The sequence below is a fragment of the Artemia franciscana genome, chromosome 5, assembly GCF_032884065.1.
Source record: "Artemia franciscana chromosome 5, ASM3288406v1, whole genome shotgun sequence".
In the NCBI taxonomy this organism is placed as follows: Eukaryota; Metazoa; Arthropoda; class Branchiopoda; order Anostraca; family Artemiidae; genus Artemia; species Artemia franciscana.
In genome coordinates, this window is record NC_088867.1 from 34539462 (window position 1) to 34559956 (window position 20495).

The following is a 20495-nucleotide window of genomic DNA, read 5'->3' on the forward strand; positions in this document are numbered from 1 at the left end:
ATATGAAGTGGCAAGAAAGCAAAGAAAATTTAGGAGCTCCGGAAGGGTGCAGACCCCGTAGCCCTCTCCTCCTGCGTAAGTCCCTGAATGGAAGGATTATTTTTAACCTTTAAAGGACTCAGGAAAAAAGCGACCGTCCTCGAAAATGGGTAGAGAAGATAAATTAAATTAAAATAAAAAACGTTCAATTAAACTTGAGCAGTTTCAAATTAAGATAAATATGACACGAAAATAGAGCGTGTCCCATTTTTAAAGGCTTGCTATGCTACTTGGGGCCTATTAATACTAACGTTTCTTTTCAAACGGTTCGTAGTATCAAACTGTAAGTAAGCAGCGACTCAGGCTAGTAGTAACTGAGACTCTGAGAAAAGGGGTCTTGATAAAAATTAATATAAATTAATTGACTTTTAATGTTGATTTCAAACCTGTAGAATTCCTTAAGTTTGAAATAACCAATCAAAAACTATGAGCCTGAGAAAATATGCCTGATTTTGAGAAAAAAAAGGGGAAATACTCCTAAAAATGCAAGTGGTATTAAAGAAAATCCCATCATCAAATTTAGCATATCAGAGAACCTACGAGAAGGGGTTTCGAGCTTCTATCGACAAAAATGTGCAATTTTATCTATTTTCAAAGAATGAAGATCACAGATGCGTGTTTATTTACTTTTTTTCCCCCAAGGGTGATCGATATCAAATCGATGGTCCTAGAAAATTAGAAGAAGACTCATTTGAAGAATATTTAAAAGTTCTAGTGCCTTTCTTCAGTAGTCAGGAGAATGTGCCAGGAAAACGACGTTTTTTTGCCATTTTGTGGCACCAAACTACGATTCTGGCCCCAAGTGGTACAACTTGCTATCGATTGAAAATTATGAAATAAGAAATCGGACTCAAGTATCAAAACTATTTATCAACCCCCCCCCGTTTCCAATTAAGTAATGACGCATGGTGGCACTTTGCGCCCATAAGAATGGTAAATATAGAAATTTGTTTGAATGCTTCACTTGATATTTCCTAAAATTATGTTCAGTGATGTGTAATTGTGTGTCACCTATTATGATGGAGGGGTGGTGACTCACCGTATATTCGGGGGCAGGGGAGGGGTATGACAGACGCTTCGAAGAATGTATTTTTATGCCCAAAAGGTCTAATTCTCCAAGAGCCTTCGGATAAATATAGAAAGGGATTGGGCGCTAGGGGGAGCTATGAAGTAAACTCTAATCTTCCGGTCTAAGCTTGAATAAAGGTATTGAGAGGTGATAGCCTTCTTCTTATAGTATTACTTATTTTTCTTATACTACACAGTTGGGGTAACGAACTGTAAGTAAAGAGCAGCTCGTGCTAAAAGTAATCAAAACTCTGATAAAAAGGAGTTTTGGTAAAACAATATATAGACTAAAAAAATTAACTTGCCTTACGAGTCTGAGAAAATGTACCCAATTTTCGAAAATTGGAAAAGCAACCCAAAAAGCGCGAGTGATTCTGATGAGGATTAAGGCATTGAAGTCAACATATAAATGAACTATCGTCCTAGTCGAGTGGTGGGCGCGTTGTATTTAGACTCCTTTGTCCGAAGGCCGCGGGTTCGGTTCCTGGTGTGCCCGGTTATTTGTTTTGGGACGGGGGTAGTAGTGTGACTCTATAAGCTCAGCCAGAGTCGACCCAGCTCTAAACGGGTACCTGCAGAAATTTGGAAAAGGCAAGCAGGAAGGGTGTGCGAAAGCACATGACTGCCCCACCCCATCGCACTTCCTGGCTGAAAGGCCATGAAACGGAGATCAACGCTGCCATTCTTGACTTAGTCTGGTGCTGCATCCTTTACTATCTTTTTTTTTTATAAAAAAAATATATTGTAGAAGTTTTAAGTCCTTATCTACAAAAATGCGATTTGAAAAATGACCACGGTTGCGTGTTCATTCATTTGTTTTTCCCCCGGAGGTGATCGTATCGAAACAATGGTTCTAGAATACCGAAAGAGGTTCATTGGTCTGCTCCCTCCTCAACTTCGTACTCTTTACGCTAAAGTTGGACTTTTGGTTCCCATTCTTTAAGAACGACTTACACACAAGGGCCGTTAGAATGGAATAAGAAGAATTTTTGAACACTATTAAAACTTCATTGTCGAGAGCAATAAGTTGAGGAGGGGGCAGACACCTTCATAGAAGAGATAGTCTTTGTTTGTTTTAAATTGTCGCTCTTTACTTTCATTTAGGGAAACCTTTTACTTTTTTTTGTTTTTTTTTGTTTAGTCCTTTAGAAAGGTTTATGTTACCTATGCAATTTTATTATACTCTTTTCCTGCAATCCTGCAATTTAAATATATCATCAATATACTCCAATTTTGATATCATTCCATAGTTGAGACTCCACTCTACTCGTCGACCCAGTTTTATTTTTGGAGTTTGATTTATATAACTTTTAGACTGAGATATACTGAAAATTGTTGAAAAAAGGACATTTTTCCTAATTAATAATACGTTTCCCAATTGTTGGTAAGAGTATTAAAATTAAATCAAAGGATTAAATAAAACAAAACAATTAATTACAAAGGCAATTTGTTAAAAGCAAGTATTAGCTTGCATCAAGATGCAAAGAAAAAGTTATCTTGTCATTTCTTATTTTGTGTCAAGATACTTTGTGTCAATGCCACAAAAGATAGAAAAGTAGCAACACAAATGGTGAAACTAAATCGAAGAATTAAACAAAATTAAAACAAATTTACAGAGCAGACTTCATTAAAAAGTGTAAGAAGACAAGACAGAATTTTGTGAACACTTGTAGATGCACGTCTTAGTTCTTGTATTTCTGGGTTTTGTGGTAAGCTTTTTTGACGCTAAGACAAAACAGAAAAAAAGGATAAAAAACAATATGTTAAAACCAAATCAAATACAAAAATAAAATGAAACAAACTAAAAAAGAAAAGTTGATAAGAAGAAGTATTTGAAACATTCAAAATTTTATCAGCACTTCTGTTAGTTGTGTAGTTTTTTTTTCTGATTCCTATCCGGAAAGCACGGAAATTAACAAGAAAAAGTGTTAAGGTTAAATTGAAAAAGTAGACTTAAAGAAAAAAATTGTGTTAGGTTAGGTTAAGTTAGGTTACGAATAGGATCTTGATACAAAGAAGTTTTTCCTGTTATTGTTTATATAATTTTTGGGTAAAGGTTTTATTGACAATCAACCAATAAAATAAAATAAAAGCTTATTCTTTCAAACCCGAAAAGGATAAAGGTAAAAAAAGGGAAACTGATAAAAGCCAGTGAAATCAAAAGCTTTATTTTTCAAAAAGTAGATTTAAGCTTTCGGCCCAACATCTTCAATAAAAAGCGGAATGTAACATAACAATAAAGACAAAGTCAAAAATTAAAATCCAAACAATGCAGTTAAAAATTGACTAGGCAAAATGTAATATGAGAAAAGCAAATACGATAGAGTACTTAAGAGAGGTGGGATGTAGCAATACAAAACAGAAATAAATGAAAAATTTAAAGTTAAATAGAAATATACAACAACAAAAATAGAGAAACATAGAAACAAGAAGATCTAAACATTACCAAAACAAAATATACACTGAAAAATGGAACCTAGAATTTAAATTTATAAATGACAGCATATATTATGGCACCAATTTTCATTTTTTTTCTAAGAGCCTAGCTAGATTTTTTCTAAGAATTTCTAACAATAGTTCCCATAATAAAGGAGTTCAGATAGATTACCCTCATAGAAATTGAACTGTTTGGCAGTAGTAAATAAAAACGAAACTTAAAAAAGCAGACACTTATATATCCTCTTTTAATACGAGCCTTCCTCAAGGACATCTATCAAGACGACTGTTATGGGGAGATAAAATTTGGTAAAAAATACCCAGGATGCAATAAGAAATTCTCCAGGAAATTCTAAGAAAGGAGAAATTCTTCTTAGTAATTCCATAGGAAATAAAGAACAGAAAAAGAAATTTGAAGCAGAAGAAGAGGAAAAGTCTGAAAGTTCATCTTATTATCAGAAAAAAACGCAATGATATAAAAGATCATATATTATATTGGAGGAAATATTGAAGCGCTTCCATTGCAGAATAAGGTGATGTTTTATATATCGTTTTCATCGGCTTTCGGCGTGAAACACTCACACTTTCAGCTATAATTACTTACAACTAAACTTGAAATAAAATTGATAAAAGAATAAAATATACCGAGTAAATAGAACCAAAATTATCTTAAATGACTGTCTATAAATGCGCACAACATATTCTCTCACTCTTTAACCAGTGATCTGCGGGCCAGTATTGACTGTCTAGTATCCTAAAAAACCGTGAGTGACAAATGAGAAAATTTAACAGATTTAAAACTTAATTTAACTTGATTACACATCCTGATACAATTTCAATGATCATATCTAAGCAAAGAAGGGGGAGGAGGTTTATAAAATGAATGGCCTAAAAATATAAAAATGTCTTGACTGTCTTCTATATCTTTGCTTCCCAATGAGTATTTTGCGGACCAGTGTCAGTTGAGGCAACTTTTGTTGAATGGCAACTCAGAAAGTAAACTACTTTTGGACTTGAAGTTGCCCAGATCAAGGAACATAAGAAGATATTTAGTCCTCGGATTCGGATTCTTTTATTATTACATAAATCTGCAGTGACAACAAAATTTGATACTGAAAATCATGTTGCCATCGTGTGGAAAAATTTGAATCTTGCTTTGAACCTCATTATTTAAAATTGAAGACATTGCTTTTTGCTGGAACAAATAGCATTCGCTAGAGCCAGTTTCTCGTGACGCCTTGTAGAAACGAAATCCGAAGGAGATTCTTGTCTGCTAATGGAACCAGCAACGGCCTCAAGGATGCAGACCAAACCTTCGCTTTTAATTTCCCAATTGTTTATAAAAGACTATCACAGGTTGGGGAGCTTTTACTACAGGTGGGGAGTACTTTCATTATAAATATAGTGTATTCTTCTTGTTCCAGTGGTGTCTTCGGTTGCCCACAGAGAGGGTGTTCGACAACGAGTCCACACGTTTCTTTGGCAATTCAAAACATACAGATATATCTATTATTATTGGGGTGTCCTTATCCACAAGGCACACAGACCTAAGTTGATATAAAATTTAGGGACAACCAATTGATTCTGGAAGTCTCATATATATAGATGAAAGTCTCATATGTATAGATGAAACGGAAAAGAAGATTAACCATGGCCGTAACCTGGGGAGGAATCCTCAGATCCCAAGCTTCAAAGGGGTCAATTTTTTTAGTTTCACAGGAAATTTGCATTACAAGTTTAATGTTCTATCCATGGAAGAGTAAATGAAAATTAGAAGAGATATTTCGTAGAGAATTTTTGAAAAAGTTAATGTTTTAACATAAAATCTGAAGATATGATTGCAGAATAGGGCTTAGGGATTTTGAAGGTAGGCCTTTGTTTCCAATGCTGAGAACCACTGCCAAGATCTGTCATATTCATCTGTTTTAATATTGCACCATTCATGTATAATAGGGGAGAAAAACACGAAGAAATGTATCTCCATCGCTGTGACAGGGCTAAAAAACCATCCCTCTGTGTAAGTGCAAGACCACTAAATGCATTTTTTAAGGGATGTTTACCACCCTATATTTCCTTGTCCTGATTCAAACGTCACTATTTAACAATGAAGATTGCCCACTGGCTATTCAAATATGCCCAAGTCTTTACTGTCATCTGAGTTGGCCATTAACACGAGGAAACCCCATTAATCAAGTTTCATATGCTCTATAGAAATACCCGATAAATTTTGGAAGACAGCAGATAATACAAAAAACAAAAATAAACAAAATAATTAAGATACACACACATCATACCCCCTCACCTCCCAGGAAAAGCCCTGACAAAAAAACTCAGTTATGAAAATCTAATTTAAATAGTTCTCTTGCTATTAATTTATTCTGGTTATTCAAAGTAGTTTTTGAATAACAATTGTTCTTTCAGGCCTTCAGAATGGGATAAAACAGCAAATTTTTACTTAAAGTAAAAAGGCTAACATAAGTCATCTATCCCAAATCAGCAGAAAAATAGACGTTTTTCACTTGAACATATAATATGTTTATGAATAATGTGTTTGACGAAAATTCATAATTTGAATCTAAATTTTAGTTGAATTTCAAAATTTCTGAAATTAGCCCAATCAGGTATCAATGGGTATAAGGACTTGATTTAACTGGACCGTCCTTCAAATTCTATTAATTAGTGACAGTAGTTGAGCAAGTCTTCGAAATATGTTTGCTGGTCCACAGACCCACTGGTTCAGTGGAAACCCCGAAGAGCGTTGATCATTAAAATAAACATTTGGTATATAAACAAAGAGTTCAATAATCGTAAACAATTCTTGATGCTACTTATAGCATTAATATTAACTAGTAGATCCTGCTGATACGGACCCACGAACAGATCCCGAGTCAGAGTCAAAGGCGGGATGCCCATTTAAAAGAACCACACCGTTTGGCTGTAAAATCTCGCAATATTCTCGAACTAAGTTGGCTATCTGGAAGGCCTGCAAGATAAATCCTTTTATTAATGGCTTTTATTTAAATAAAAAAACAAACAAAAAAAACAAGGGAATGTTTAGCGACTAAAAAGACATCTATAAAGGATTTGAGCTATGTTGCGCGGGTCAAATTTTTAGTCGATTGTATGCAGGTGTAATAGATTTAAAAATAAAATAGGAGTATCCAAAATCTGGCGGGGGAGGGGGGAGATACTGCTTCTAAAAAATTTTGGAACTGGAATTTCCTTTAATTTTGAAAGGGGTGTCTTCCAATTAATGTTATTTATTTCAGAATCATATGATATATTCTAAAAATTAAATGATGAGAAATCATTTTTCTAAATATGAATCCCATTTTTTTTTTCTTGTGATGATTTGACTTTACTATAATTGTATATGTCTTTTGTAAGGATCAGTTTAAGTTTTCTATAACTTTTTTGTTTATTTACTTATGAAAATTGGATTTTTCTTCTTTGTTTAATATAAATACATAGAAAGTCATTAAAATATTGAACCCTGCCACAAACAAATCTGTAAAGATTTTCACGTGATAGCGAAAATTTACTAATTGTTTTCAGAAAATTTTCTGATTGAAATTTACCATATTTAAACTTCGATTCATTAAAAATGCTATAATAACCCAGGCTAAACTTCTGTAGGCATAGAATCGAGCAGATATAGGCAGCTTAGTGAATTGGCAAATTTATAGATGATGAGCTTTACTGGATTGAGGAGTGCTGGGTTGTTGAACTTCGTCTGGAATTAAGTTTCCTCGATTAAGTTTCGCCATGTTTACGGTTGCCTGGGATGGGTTTCGCAGTAGATTTTTTCTTCTCTTGACAAAATATTGTCTGGATAGCCCACCTGACAAAACTACAGCTGCTGTTTTAGTATAACCTTGATCTTTGTAGAATAAACATGTCCAAGACAGTAGTTCTTACGTCATTGTAGTTCTTACGTCATATAACGTCATTATATCTAGACATTGTTTGCTCTACAATTATAACAAGTGCCGCTCGGATGATACTCTCTACACCCCAACCCCGACAAATAACGATCTATTTTCAATTTAGAATTCAATATTTAGTGGTGCCATGGTTAAAAACCTTAAAAAAATGCGCTATTTATTGCATCCTTTAAATCAATGACTTAAAGAGCCAAAATTCATCGCTTTGATTTTCTAAGGAGAGATTTTGTGTCCTCCTGCAATACAACCTTATGAATTTCCGGTCTAGTACAGCTTTTGTCTTTAATATTTTGATATATTGATAATATTTGATATATAATAATATTTAAGCAAAATCCCTGTTGTTTAAATTCAAAAATTAAAATGTCGCTAACTATTCCAGAAGAAATTAATAGATAGCGTTACTTGCCTTCAATGACGGGTTATAATGTTGTTTCTATTTCATTTCAAGATACTGTCATTTCACCTTTACTGTACAAAGATAGCCAATATTAGAAACATTTGTCAAAAAAGCTTCTTTTTTGTAAAAAGCCAGTTTGTTTTTCGCATTCATGCGCTTTTAAAACGTTGGAAGGAAACGCCACATCTGTTCAACCCTTGAATAAACAGTTATTTTAATATCGTCTAATATAATGTTTGCCACTTTCGATTTAAAGCCAGTAACGATCATCAAAGAGGAAAGGGCTAAACGGACAAAACGTTTGAAAATTGAGCATCAGGAGGTGTAAGTGTCGGACGCCGCATCTGTACAGCCCTTGGATAAAACCATTCCTTTAATTGCGTTAAATATAATATTTGCCTTTTTCGATTTAAAGCCAGTAACGATCATCAAAGAGGAAAGGGCTAAACGGACAAAACGTTTGAAAATTGAGCATCAGGAGGTGTGAGAGATAAGATAAGATATTTATTTCAAAAAAATCACTATCACAAGCCCTCAAAGGGCCGAATTCGGACTTCGGAGTCGACTAATAAATCAAACAATGCAAAAAACACAAAGCTAATAATAATAAATAATCAAATTATGAGTCAAATAAATAAATATATAAGTCAGAAAAAAAAGGAAAGGGGACAAAAAAGTATAATAACACAGAAATGAACAAGAAATAAACATATATATCTACAAATTAAAAGGGACACTAAAAAAAAGTCCAAAAACTCACAAAAAAAGAACGAAGCATAAAACACACGAAAAACACATATGAATTAAAAGGGAAACTAAACCAAAACAGCGGGAGGCAAGCAAATTAGTGTAACGACCTAAAGCACCTCACAAAAAAAAAGAAGGGGGGGAGAAACTAGTTGGCTATTTTATTTATTTTTTCTGTGATGAAGGGGACAAAGGTTTTTTCATATCTGGAAGTAACGCAGCGAATGGGAGACAAAACTGGGATAGGCTCAGAAACAGCTCGAGGCTGTCGTAATCTGGATGGTGAGTGACGTTTGGGGAAAATATTTGCCGTCCGAGGGTTCGTTATTGCATTTTTTGAAAAACGGAGGCACAACGACGACCTCCTTCGCTCAAGGGTTTCCAAACTAGCTTTTTTTAGGAGCAGAGAGTAAGGCACCTTGCCTTCTTTGAAAATTATTCGCAAGGCTCTTTTTTGGATTGACTCAATTTTGTCTGATTCTTCACGGGAGATGCCAGGGTGCCAAACTGGACAAGCATATTCAAGATGCGGACGGACAAAAGACGTGTACAACCTTAAGGAGTGAGAAGGGGGGACGCTATATTTATTTAGGAGCTTAAGGAGGGCGATAGACGCATTAGCTTTATGGATGATATCTTTAACGTGGATATCCCACTTTAAATTTGAAGAAATTGTGACTCCAAGTAATTTAACCGAGGATGCATAAATTTCAGGAGGGATAGGATTAAGAAAACAGGGCGAGGATTTGAGGAAACAAATCGGCATTATCATGGACTTAGAGGGGTTTACGGTCATATCTAGGTCCAAAGCCTCACTTCCAATTTCATTGAGAATACTCATAGGGTCACTTAGTAAATTTCTGAAGCAACTTTCAACAATCGTTAGGTCATCAACAAATTTCCAACGGTCTGGAACTTCCTTCGCTAGGCTGTTAACCATGACTGAAAAAAGGAGGGGGCCTAGGAGAGTTCCTTGGGGTATGCCATTGTAGATAGGGAGAGGATTTGAGTAATGGTTCTGGTATTTAACCACCTGTGATCTATTTGTTAAAAAGGAGGCAACCAATTTTACCAGTAAGGGTTCGATATTGAACTCGCTTTCTAGTTTCTCAATTAAAATATTGTGGTTAACAAGGTCAAAGGCTTTCTGAAGGTCAATAGAAATTAAGTTTAGCCAGGAATTAGGTTTTTCGAGGATTTTCCCGATGTGGTCAATAAGAGAAACGAGGTAGTGGGAAGTAGAAGTTGATTTTAGGTTTCCAAATTGTTTCAGGTCAGTAAGAGGTAGGATTTTTTCCTTTAGCAAATCTGCAAGGAATCCTTCATACAATTTTGAAAAAATAGGAGTAAGCGTAATAGGTCGAACGCCATCAAAGCCAGGCTTTCCGTTTTTCTTTTTCAAAGGGGTAATAAAACCCTGTTTCCAAATTGTTGGAATTTGCCCAGACTTAGTAATTTCGTTAAACAGGACAGACAAGGGCTTAGACAGGAAATCACCGAAGGCTCTAATAAGAGGAAATGGGATATCCAAAGGACAAACACTTGTCTTTCTTAGTTTATCAATTCTTCTTTCAATCTCAGACGGGGAAACAGTCGGGAAAAGAGGGGATGGGGCTCCTGTTGATAATTGGATTGGCAATGCTGGAAGGCTCTGGACAATGGAAGCGAAAAATTTATTTAGACTATTTGCAGTAACATCAGGGGGCTCTGGTAAGTTGAAATTAAGCTGGTCAAGACTCCTGCCAAATAGCTTTTTAACCTCGGAATACCAGTTTTTTGGCTTATTAGTGAACAATTCTTCGATCTTATTTTTGTAGTATGATCGTGCCAATTTACGAATTTCTCTTTTAATTGATTTTCTTAATATATTGGCTTGATCGAGTTTACCATTCTTAAACAGCTTCAATTTGGTTCTAATTAGCGATTTTATTGTTTGATTAATAAAGGGTTTGTCACTTGAGCACCTTTTAAACCTTTTTTCTGGGAAACAAATTTGATATTTATCAATTAGCTTTTTATGAAACGTGGCTGTTTTCTCATCAAGGTTTTGTAAGCTATAAATGTCGGACCAATCTTCAGTACTCAGCCACATACCAAAAGAAAGAAGACCAGAATTTTGAAGGGGGCGGTAAGTGCTATAAGTCTTTGAGAAAGTATGCTTAAAAGTTGAGGAGGGGGACAAAAGAATGGAAAGATGATAACTCCCACCTAATGGGGGCAAAGTTGAGGGAGGGGTGTAAAAATTATACATATTAGTTAAAATAACATCAAGAGAGGTATTTCCCCGAGTCGTCGGTGTTTTAACAATTTGCTTTACTTTAAGTGAAGCACACAAGGAATCCATTTTAAGGTCATTGGCATCGCCAACTAAAAAAAGGCCAGCATTGGGGTACTTAGAAATAACAAAATCAGCACTTGCCTGTAATTGCTGGATAAAATTACGTTTTGACTCGATATTTTGATTTGGGGAGTAATAGAAAACAGCTATTACAATAATACTAAATGGACGAGGGAGTACTTTTGGTCTAACACTTAGCCAGAGGATTTCATCATACTCGGATAAGTTAGGGACTAGAATAACCTTTGGGTAAAGGTGACTCTTAGTAAAAAACAGAACTCCACCACCTTTTTTCCCGAGTGGGTGGTCTGAAGGACGGAGTTTAATAAACTCTGAATAATTTGTCAGGTGTAGGGACCCTGGGTCATGGGATTGAACTTCAGTAACAGCTATAATATCTATCAAATGTGATTCTGAAACCACCTCGAGTTCAGAAAGCTTTTCAAAATTAAGACTTTCAGCACTAGTAACTAAAAGCTTAGGAAAAACAAACCGATTGGGGAATCGCGACAGGGAAACTTGATGGGTTTGAGAATTTCCTGGGGGGTAGGGTTTTAATTTAATTTTATTATGCTTTGGAGAAGAAAGGTAAGAGAAGGATTTGCTTTGGGGATTTGGATGTGGGGGGACGGGCAAGGATATGGACGAAGCACGAGGACTTATTATATGACAATTATTGGACGGAAAAAGTCTCAGACCTGAGTCACGTTTACAGGGTAGGCACGAGGGATAAAACGAATGGGCTGGGGTTTCGTAAGGTGCTGGGAAAGGGGGGCTGGGTGGGAATAGTGATTCATGTCCGTCAAGAAATTGCTGGTTTGCGGCGGAGTAGGGAGGGTATGGGGCAGCATACTGTAAGGGGGAAGGAAATATGACTTCTGTATACGGAGAGGGAGAGGAGATAACAAGGGGTAAGGAGGGGGAGTATGTAATCGGGAAGGGTTTATTAATTGTTGATCTGAGAATGCAGGGGGATAAGAATGAAAGTCGACAGGAACCTGACCAAGGGGAGGAGGGGGTCGTGAGTGCCTTCGACGCTGCCCTAAAAAAGGTTGGGTTTTAAACCTACCCCCCGCGTCTGATGATACATGAGCAAAATTACACGACTTAAAATGCTTAGTAGATTTAGCAGGATTAAGGTGGCTTCTGGGCAGCCCAGTTTTGTGGAGCCTACTACGACCTTTAATTGGCGATTCAATATGAGCTTTTGTACAGCCAAAGCACCTTCCACTTGAAAACTTTTTACAAATATCAACATGGGGGTATTTACACAGATTATTTGTACAACGGCTAAAAACAAAAAATTTACAAATGTGTAAATATTTACAATTATTAGAAATACATCTACTATCTAAGAAGTTAAAACACACATTAGGTTTATTGCGCGTAAAATCATTAAGCTCATTTTTTTGAATATTTGATTGCATTGTGTAAGGATTTCCGCTTGTCAGTTCAACTGCATTGTCACTTTTCAAAGATGTGTCGTTAACACTGGATTTCAACAATACATTATCTTCGGTTGAAGCGAGGTCAGTATGATTAGGTTGCGTAACCTTTTTAATCCCTTGAGAAAATTCTGACGAAGGAAGTTCACTAGCCCTTGCTTGATGAACCGAAGAATTTTGGTAATGAATATTTGCGGAAGTATCAGCTAAATGAGGAATTCTGGGCTGTGTAGGGGAATTTAAAGTATGTAAAGCTTCAACAATTGCGAGCTGAAAACCGACTTTTAACAATTTCATTTCTTTGTCCTTGAAGAGATTACTATTCTGGCGCTCGTAAAGATCAGATAAGCTATCATAAAGAAATTCGAGATTAATAATCCGTTTCTTGAGATTGACGATTTCTGCATCTTTTTTTAGGCAATCTTCACAGGTATGGGGCTCAAACACACTAGCCTTTTTTGCATTGCACGTGACTTCATCTTTACTGGAGCAAGAAATTTGTGGGGTAATTTGGGGTTGATGGTAGGTGGTAATTTTTGCAGAATCAATCGATCCAGGGGAACTATTTTTATCATTATTCGAAACACGAGGTACGGATGGGGAATTAACAATACCAATTGGAATGATAACTTCCAGTTGATTATCCTTGGAATTAGTTGAATTTTCTTCAATAGAAATAAAGTGAGGCTTTTTAACCTCGGGTGGTTGGATCACTTCAGGTTGGTTATCGTTGGTAATAATCTCGTCATTTACGACCATTGTTGATCGGCACTGTACGCATAACCATTTAGGGTTTTTTAGGCGACTACTTTTTGTGATGCCAGCACAAGCTGGGTGCAACCATGCATTGCACTTAGAACACTGGAATGACCCAGTTCCACATTTTCTGTAGCAATCATTACAAGGATGGGACATTCTAGGCTAAGGAACAAAAACGAGACACAGACCTTGAATTGGAAACTATATCTTCAACTGAAACCTGGTTGCCTAAGCCAGGATTAGCACTGGTACTAATCCTTACTAAATGTAAATGTTTGAATAGTCATTTAATATTAAAGAAGAAATTTGTAGAACACATTACATAAAGAGTTATCTTAGTTCTCTATTTAATTTCAAGATTTTTTTTATTATTTATATTTACTGCATTGGAGTGCGAGGTGCAAAAAAAATAAGTCTATATTGTACATTTTTACAGCCCTTAAGATATGCTTACTACAGCTGTATTGAAACTAAAGAGGGAGGCTTTGAATTGATTAGGTTGGAGGAGGAGCGTGCATAGCTGTGTTGGCCTTAGGCGCCTTGGTGCTGCAGTGAGTTGTTAGTAGTAGTAGTATTACTTGGCACAGTGTTTAACACAATTCAACGCAGAGCCAGCAACGATAATCAAACAGGAAAGGGTTAAACAGACATAATGTTTGACGATTGAACATCAGAAGGGTTAGATCGAACCGTAAACAGTTCGACATTTTGGCAGCCGATTGCTGTTAAAGAAGAAATTCGTAGAATATATTCTACGAATATATTCAATTCGAATGGGAAGGCGTCTGGGCAGCAGCACATATGAGGGATGACTGTCGGCTCTTTCTGGATGTCCTGGGTGCCTCTGGCGGCACAGGAGGAACTAAGGTCTACGGTTCGATGACGGACTTTTCTATTTTAACAGCATTTTATTTCTATTTCGATTTCCAATTTCTATTTTTTCTATTTTTTATTTTTATTTTTTATTTTAATTTCTATTGTATATTTTTTATTATTTTCTATTATTTATTTTTTTCTATTTTTATTTTTATTTCTATTTCCAAGCATTTTATTTATATTCTATTTTTCTATTTTATTTCAAGATTTTGTGGGCCATTTATACTAACTGTGCACCATTGCATTATCTGCGCCATCTAAACTTCAGGATTTAAATTTACAGCATCACAATGCGGGGTAACAAAATGAGTTCTTATTAAGAAAAGTCAGGTTTTCATTTGAACGTATACGCTATTAAAATAGTGAAAGGAAAACAATTTTAGACTTCAGGAAAATAAATACATTACGGAGACCAAGTTGGTTTCGCATTGTAGTAATAATTGTTAATTAAGATAATTATAAGAGAGCAATGTTTCCTTGGTAAAAGACAAATATAAAAGAAAACAAATAAAGTAAAAAAAAATAATGTAAGAAATATAAAATACAAAGAAAAAATATAAAAAAATATAAAAGACCATAGGCCTTCCTTTCCCCCTGAACGAAAAGTCATTCTAAACCTAAAATCTGGTACTACAACGAATAAGAAAATTTAAACAGGCGTTATAACCGCTACCCCCTCATTTACATTATTACCCAAGTCGGGTGATCGTTATTATCGTTACTCACTAATTAAAATACGAATGAAGACGGGACTTTAAGAGCTGGCTATAGAAGCTATGTTAAAACTGTTACCTGACTAGTATTCAGTACAATTTTAGCCGGTTTTGACTCAGAGCCAGTGACAACCATTAAACAGGAAAGTGTTGGGCTAAACGATAGAACATTCTTGTAATCATGGTGACATAGAATATTCCTGGTTCTATATTCCAAAAAATGAAGGCCACGGTGATCCACGGCAAGCCATAAGGATTTTGGCCAATTGGATGTGAAAGATTGCTGTACAAATGATGGAAAAATTAGTGAAACGAAAACAAAAACACATTATAAATGAGATTAAAAAAATAAATAAAGTGAAAAAAAAGTTTGAAAGTGAAGTGAAGGCCACACTGATTTACGATCAGTGATAGGGATTTTGGCCAACTGGATGTAAAAACATGAGTAGAAAAATCAAACCAAAAACCAAAAACAATATACAAGTCACTAAAACAATACATCAAGTTACAGAAACATGAGTAGAAAAATCAAAACCAAAAACAATATACAAGTCACTCTTTTTTGACAATTAAAAAAAAGTTTTTTGAACTGAAAGTAAGGAGTAAAATTAAAACTTTAAACAAATAGAAATTGTTCCGTATCTGAGGGGAATACTCCCTCCTATATTGGTCGCTCTTCATGTTAATTTTTTTTTAGTACTTTAAAGAAGTATCTTACTCTAATTATACGGCCCTTGTGTTTCAGGAGTCGTTCTTGAAGAATTGGGTCAAAAAGCCAATTTTAGCGTTAAGAGCGAGGTATTCAGGAGGGGTTAACTTCCCTCATATATGGAATAATTTCTGTTTGTTTTAAGTTTTCAATTTAATTCATTACTTTCACTTGGAAAAACTTGTTTTTTTTTAAACTACCTAATTTCTGATCATTTTTCAAATTTTGGAAATCCGGCTGCCCCTTCCTTGAAAATTCATCCCCCAACAAAAAAGTCCTCCACAAAGAAGCCCTCCCCCTAGAAATTCTCCTCGACAACTCCACCATCGCTGAAAATTTCTCACAGAAAATTTCTTGTGGACAATTGCACCTGACAAATTCCCCTTAGCACATTTTCATTTCGAAAAAATTTTGATTTCTGATCGTTTTTCAAATAATGCCGGAATCCCTACTTCGTGGAAATTATTCACGGATATTACCCCCCGTGGAAAGTTCCTCCCCCGAAAAATTCCCCTTGGATAATTTTCTCACGGAAAATCTCCCCCAGAACATCTCCACCTATCAAATTGAGTCGACAAAGAGAGAGTAAGATAAATACAAATAATTTCATGTATGAATTCTGACAAATTCCCGAGCGTAAAATTTTCCCTACACCCAGAAACTCCCTTCCCCAAGGGAAATTTCCCCCGAAGCAGATACCCCCCGCAAAAAATGTATGTATACTTCCCATTAACAAATACTATCTACAAATTATCTCCCGGTATTCTTCATCTGTTGGTTATATACGATCACCCCGAAAAAAAAAAACAAGAACAACAACAACAAATTAACATGAGATCGTGATCTTTGTTCTGCCAAAAAATGCAAAATTCCACACTTTTGAAGATGGGAGCTTGAAACTTCTACATTAGAGTTTTTGATATGCTGAACCCCCAGGTGCGATTTTCCTTAAGATTTATTGAGCTTTTGGGGTGTTTCCCCTCTTCTACGAAGATCAGGCAAATTTTCTAAGGCTCGTAGCTTTTGATAGGTAACACTAAACTTAATGAGTCTTATATATCTGAATCAGTACAAAAAGCCTATTCTCTTGATACATCTATCGATATAAACGAAAAAACGAAAAAAATAGAAGAAAATAATCTTTTTAGTTTTGTCCAAGGCTTTTTGGGGAGGGAAGATTTTCCTTCTGTAAAGCGTTTTAGCATCATTTTTTTTTGGTTTTTAAAGTCAGCATGTACCCTGAGGGCCTCCAAGCTCGGGACCTGCCTGAAATATCATGCCATAACAGTAATTCGCTTTGATTCCAGAATGATTGTAAGAAAACGACTTTACACGTATTTAATTTTGAAATTTTATAATATAATGAAAAGATATCATCCTTTTTTGCCCAAAAATGTTTATTAAGCCTTTGTGCTAATCCTTTTGTTTACAATTTTTCTAATTCTGTCTAACTGTATTTATTGTACTTTTCTGTAAGGCCATTATTGCATTTTATAACGTTTCTAATAACAAGAGAAACTTTGTTTGTACTTATATCCATCTAGTGTTGTCAACAAGGGAATTTTAAGGACAAAATTAAGAAGGGGAGGGGGGGGGTCTTTTTACTGAACAAAGTTAATCTTGGGACTATTCAAGGTTGTAATTTGATTTTACTGGCGTCGGTTTTTCGTCACTGTAATCTAAATAAAAGGACTTTGGAAGTTGCTGCAAGCAATAGTTACCATTTTAAAAATAATTTAAATCTTGACTTGCGTGGGACTGAATTTCCTCCCTTGCATAAATGAAAAATTATTAGTATTTACGTCCATTTAATTTTGTTCATCAAATGAAGCTATTGTGCAAGAATAATTAGGAGAGAGGCGGGCTTGCTTTCGTTGCGGGAAGCTTTTAAAAGTTAATTTGAGACTATATAAGGTGCAACTTTTTTTATTGGCTTCATTCTTTGATCAATACATCTTGAAAAAGACTTAAGGGATTACTGTTAGTATTAATTATCGATGTTTAAATTTTTGTTTTTCGTTTGTGTGGGGTTAAATGCCTTTCATGTAGTTTACTGCACAGGGCTTGGGTGCATATTATGCAGCAGTTAATTTTTTCGACTATTTACTTTCCTCAAAATTGACGAGGACCAAATATGAGAAAATGTAGTTATAAAAACGGTCCAAGAAATCAACGAACAGAGCAGCGATTTGCATAAACAAAAAACAAACAAAACTCGGCCTAGAGAAATGACCGAATAAACGCATCAAACAGAAATAACGAAAGATAAAATAAAATATAAAGAGTTCAATTAATTCTTGGGAAAAGATTATGGATGGAAAATATTTTTAGATTTACATTAACAACTATTCATTTTAATCTCAGCTATTTCCAAGGGCTCAGTCATTTTAAACCCGAGACTAGTTCAGTGTTACGACAGAATTAGAGAACCTAGGAAAACTTTACATTATCCAAAATATATAAAAAAAAATTCAAAATTTAAAACGTCAAAAAAGAGAAGAAGGACTCGAAGGCTAGAGCAAAGAGAATGGGAAACTAAAGAGAGTTGGATTTTTGGAGTTTTAATATGGGAAAATAGGGATTCGATACTATTCTCGCCACTTACAGTGTAAGTGGCAACAGTGTAACAGTCTTACAGTGTATCAGAGAACAGTTTAGCTATATATTTGTCTGCAAATAGTGGTTAAAGATATATGCAAATTCTAATTTCAAAACTGTGAATAGTACAATAAGTGAGGAACAGCTGTTATATCTTTAAAAGCAAGTATCCTTTTTTTCCGAAAAAAAAAATGGAGAACAAAACACAAGGCAGAAATAAACAATCTATTTTCACCAAAGACCTTTTCTCTCATTTGAATTTTTCTGAACCCCCCCCCCCCTCCCACTAAAATACACTATCTGTTTCTATCCCAACGCCTTCTATTTGTTTCTATTCTTCAAACAGACAGAACACGTACTTAATATGTACAGTTTTACAGAATTAATTTATGCAATATGCAAACGTCATTATCAAAGTAAAAATAGTAAGAATAGGTACTCTAAGTTATCAGGAAAGTGGCCAAAACCTGCCCCCTATATAGGGTTGCACATGTAGGGTAAGATATCCATGGTACAAATATACACGTTTTTTGCTTATAGTAGCCTACATTTTCACCATAATCGAATAGAGTAAACAATCGCATCTGGCACGTCACGACATTGCAGACCCAAGCACAGTCATTGCGGACTGCAGCTAAATTTGATTTTATACCACGATTTATAACAATGATGCCACCATATTTCGGACAACAATACAATTTATGGCAATTTAGTCTTAAGTAGACACTAAATTATTTGTCAGCCATTTTCAAATTAAACAATGGTTTAAATTGTTAAAAGTGTTTAAGGTGAAAATAGTCTCATTCTCGTAATTAAAGAGTATAGTAGAGTAAGTATTATAGGGTAAATGTTAGAATATTAATAATTAGTGAAATAATAATACTAAGTAAAATAAAGTAAAAAGAGGTAAAAAATTAATTAAAAGGAAAATATAATAATCTTTATTTGTTCCCTTTTTCACACTACAATAACATGGTTATCGTCAAATACAAGCACAAAAAAAAAGCATAAAAAGACACAACACAGAAAACACAAATGATGAGCCATCACATCGACTGTGGGATACTGTTGTCGTAAGACCTGACGCAGTAGGGTACGAAGGAAATTAAAAATCTGGTCGTTGAGTGTGTAGGTGGGCATTCTAACAGTTTTTCCCCTTTTCAGAGTTGCCAACCTTGTTTTGTGTGTATGTCTCTAAAGTAAATCGAGGCAGGATATCTCCGTGTGTTGAGGACTTCAGGATGTTAGGATGTCATCCTGACACCCTGTTATATTAATGGGTTTAGTACAGAAGGGTATGTCAATTTTTTTCTCACTTCGTTTTTTTGGCTTGTTATGTTACTTTATTAGATACTAAAGGAAATACTGTCGCAAAAGCAATTATGTAGCTTAAAGCTGTTTCTCCGGCTCAGTAAAAGATTAAATATAGTACGACATTAATTTTTTGGCTAGGAGATCATATTGATAAGATATATAAAATTAACATAACAATTAATTTCTAAAATGTTATTAAACTATAATTGCATATGATAGTGCTATATTTCATAAGTATAGCTGATAAAGAAAAAACTGATTTCATTTTTGGATTTATTGTCCCAAAATATACTAGCAAAAGTTATTACAAATAGATGAAAAAACAGGAACTAGTTATTATATAATTTTACATTATTTCACAAAAAACTTGCTATATATAGCTATATTTCAAATTGAATACCGAAAAATTAAATACTGCTATATTTCAAAGTGTAGCAGATACAGAAGAAAATGATTTCATGTTTGCACATAGCATCCCAAAGATAACAAGAATCAGTTTAAAAACCCCTTTGCACAAAAAAGTCGTTGGTCTGGATAATTTTTCATTAAAATATACAACTAAATTGATCCACCGCGGCAATGTTACTGTGTTTAGCATAAGCATAAGGAATTTATGCTTACCGTAACATCAAAAAACGTAGCTTTATTCAAGGGCCAGCTTTGAACGATGGTCAGAAGCGCTTGCTTTGCTTCAAGTGGCGTCATCCCAAATAGAGACTGATGATGCATCATAACTGCTTCAATTGGCACTGTCGGTAGTCTCCTTCTTGGCAAAGATTGACCTATAACACCCTCGTAATCCAATTGTCCATTAAAGTCGCCAAATTCCACTTGGGTCCTCAGTGCACAGACCATAACCTTAGAAAAAGAATTTTTACTTAATATTTCGCATTTTTGCGAATTTGCGATGCAATCTGGTCCCACAGTGCATTTATATTGCATATAAGCTGATTGATTTGGGCCTTATAGAATAAAATTTGCTTATTCAGCGCTTTTGAAGAGCAGAAGTAGGATGCATTATTTTTTATACATACCATTGTTCTGGGCGTTTTAATCTGTCAGAGGGGGGGGGGCGATATAATACCAATCATATTTTTAAAAATGACCAT

The 20495-nt window shown here is 35.0% G+C and overlaps 1 protein-coding gene across 4 annotated transcripts in view; it reads right to left on the reverse strand.

Annotated features, from left to right (window-relative positions):
- Positions 1-2659: 2659 nt before the first annotated feature.
- Positions 2660-20495, reverse strand: part of LOC136027318 (myosin-I heavy chain-like) — a 162876-nt gene continuing 145040 nt past the window's right edge. For all 4 annotated transcript variants that reach the window (XM_065704442.1, XM_065704440.1, XM_065704443.1 and 1 more), the window contains 3 exons: positions 20008-20244; positions 14845-15048; positions 2660-6526 (listed from right to left, as the gene is read on the reverse strand). In XM_065704442.1, the coding sequence (XP_065560514.1) occupies positions 6386-6526; positions 14845-15048; positions 20008-20244 (582 nt within the window). In that variant the 3' untranslated portion in view covers positions 2660-6385. The remainder of the gene's footprint in view (positions 6527-14844; positions 15049-20007; positions 20245-20495) is intronic.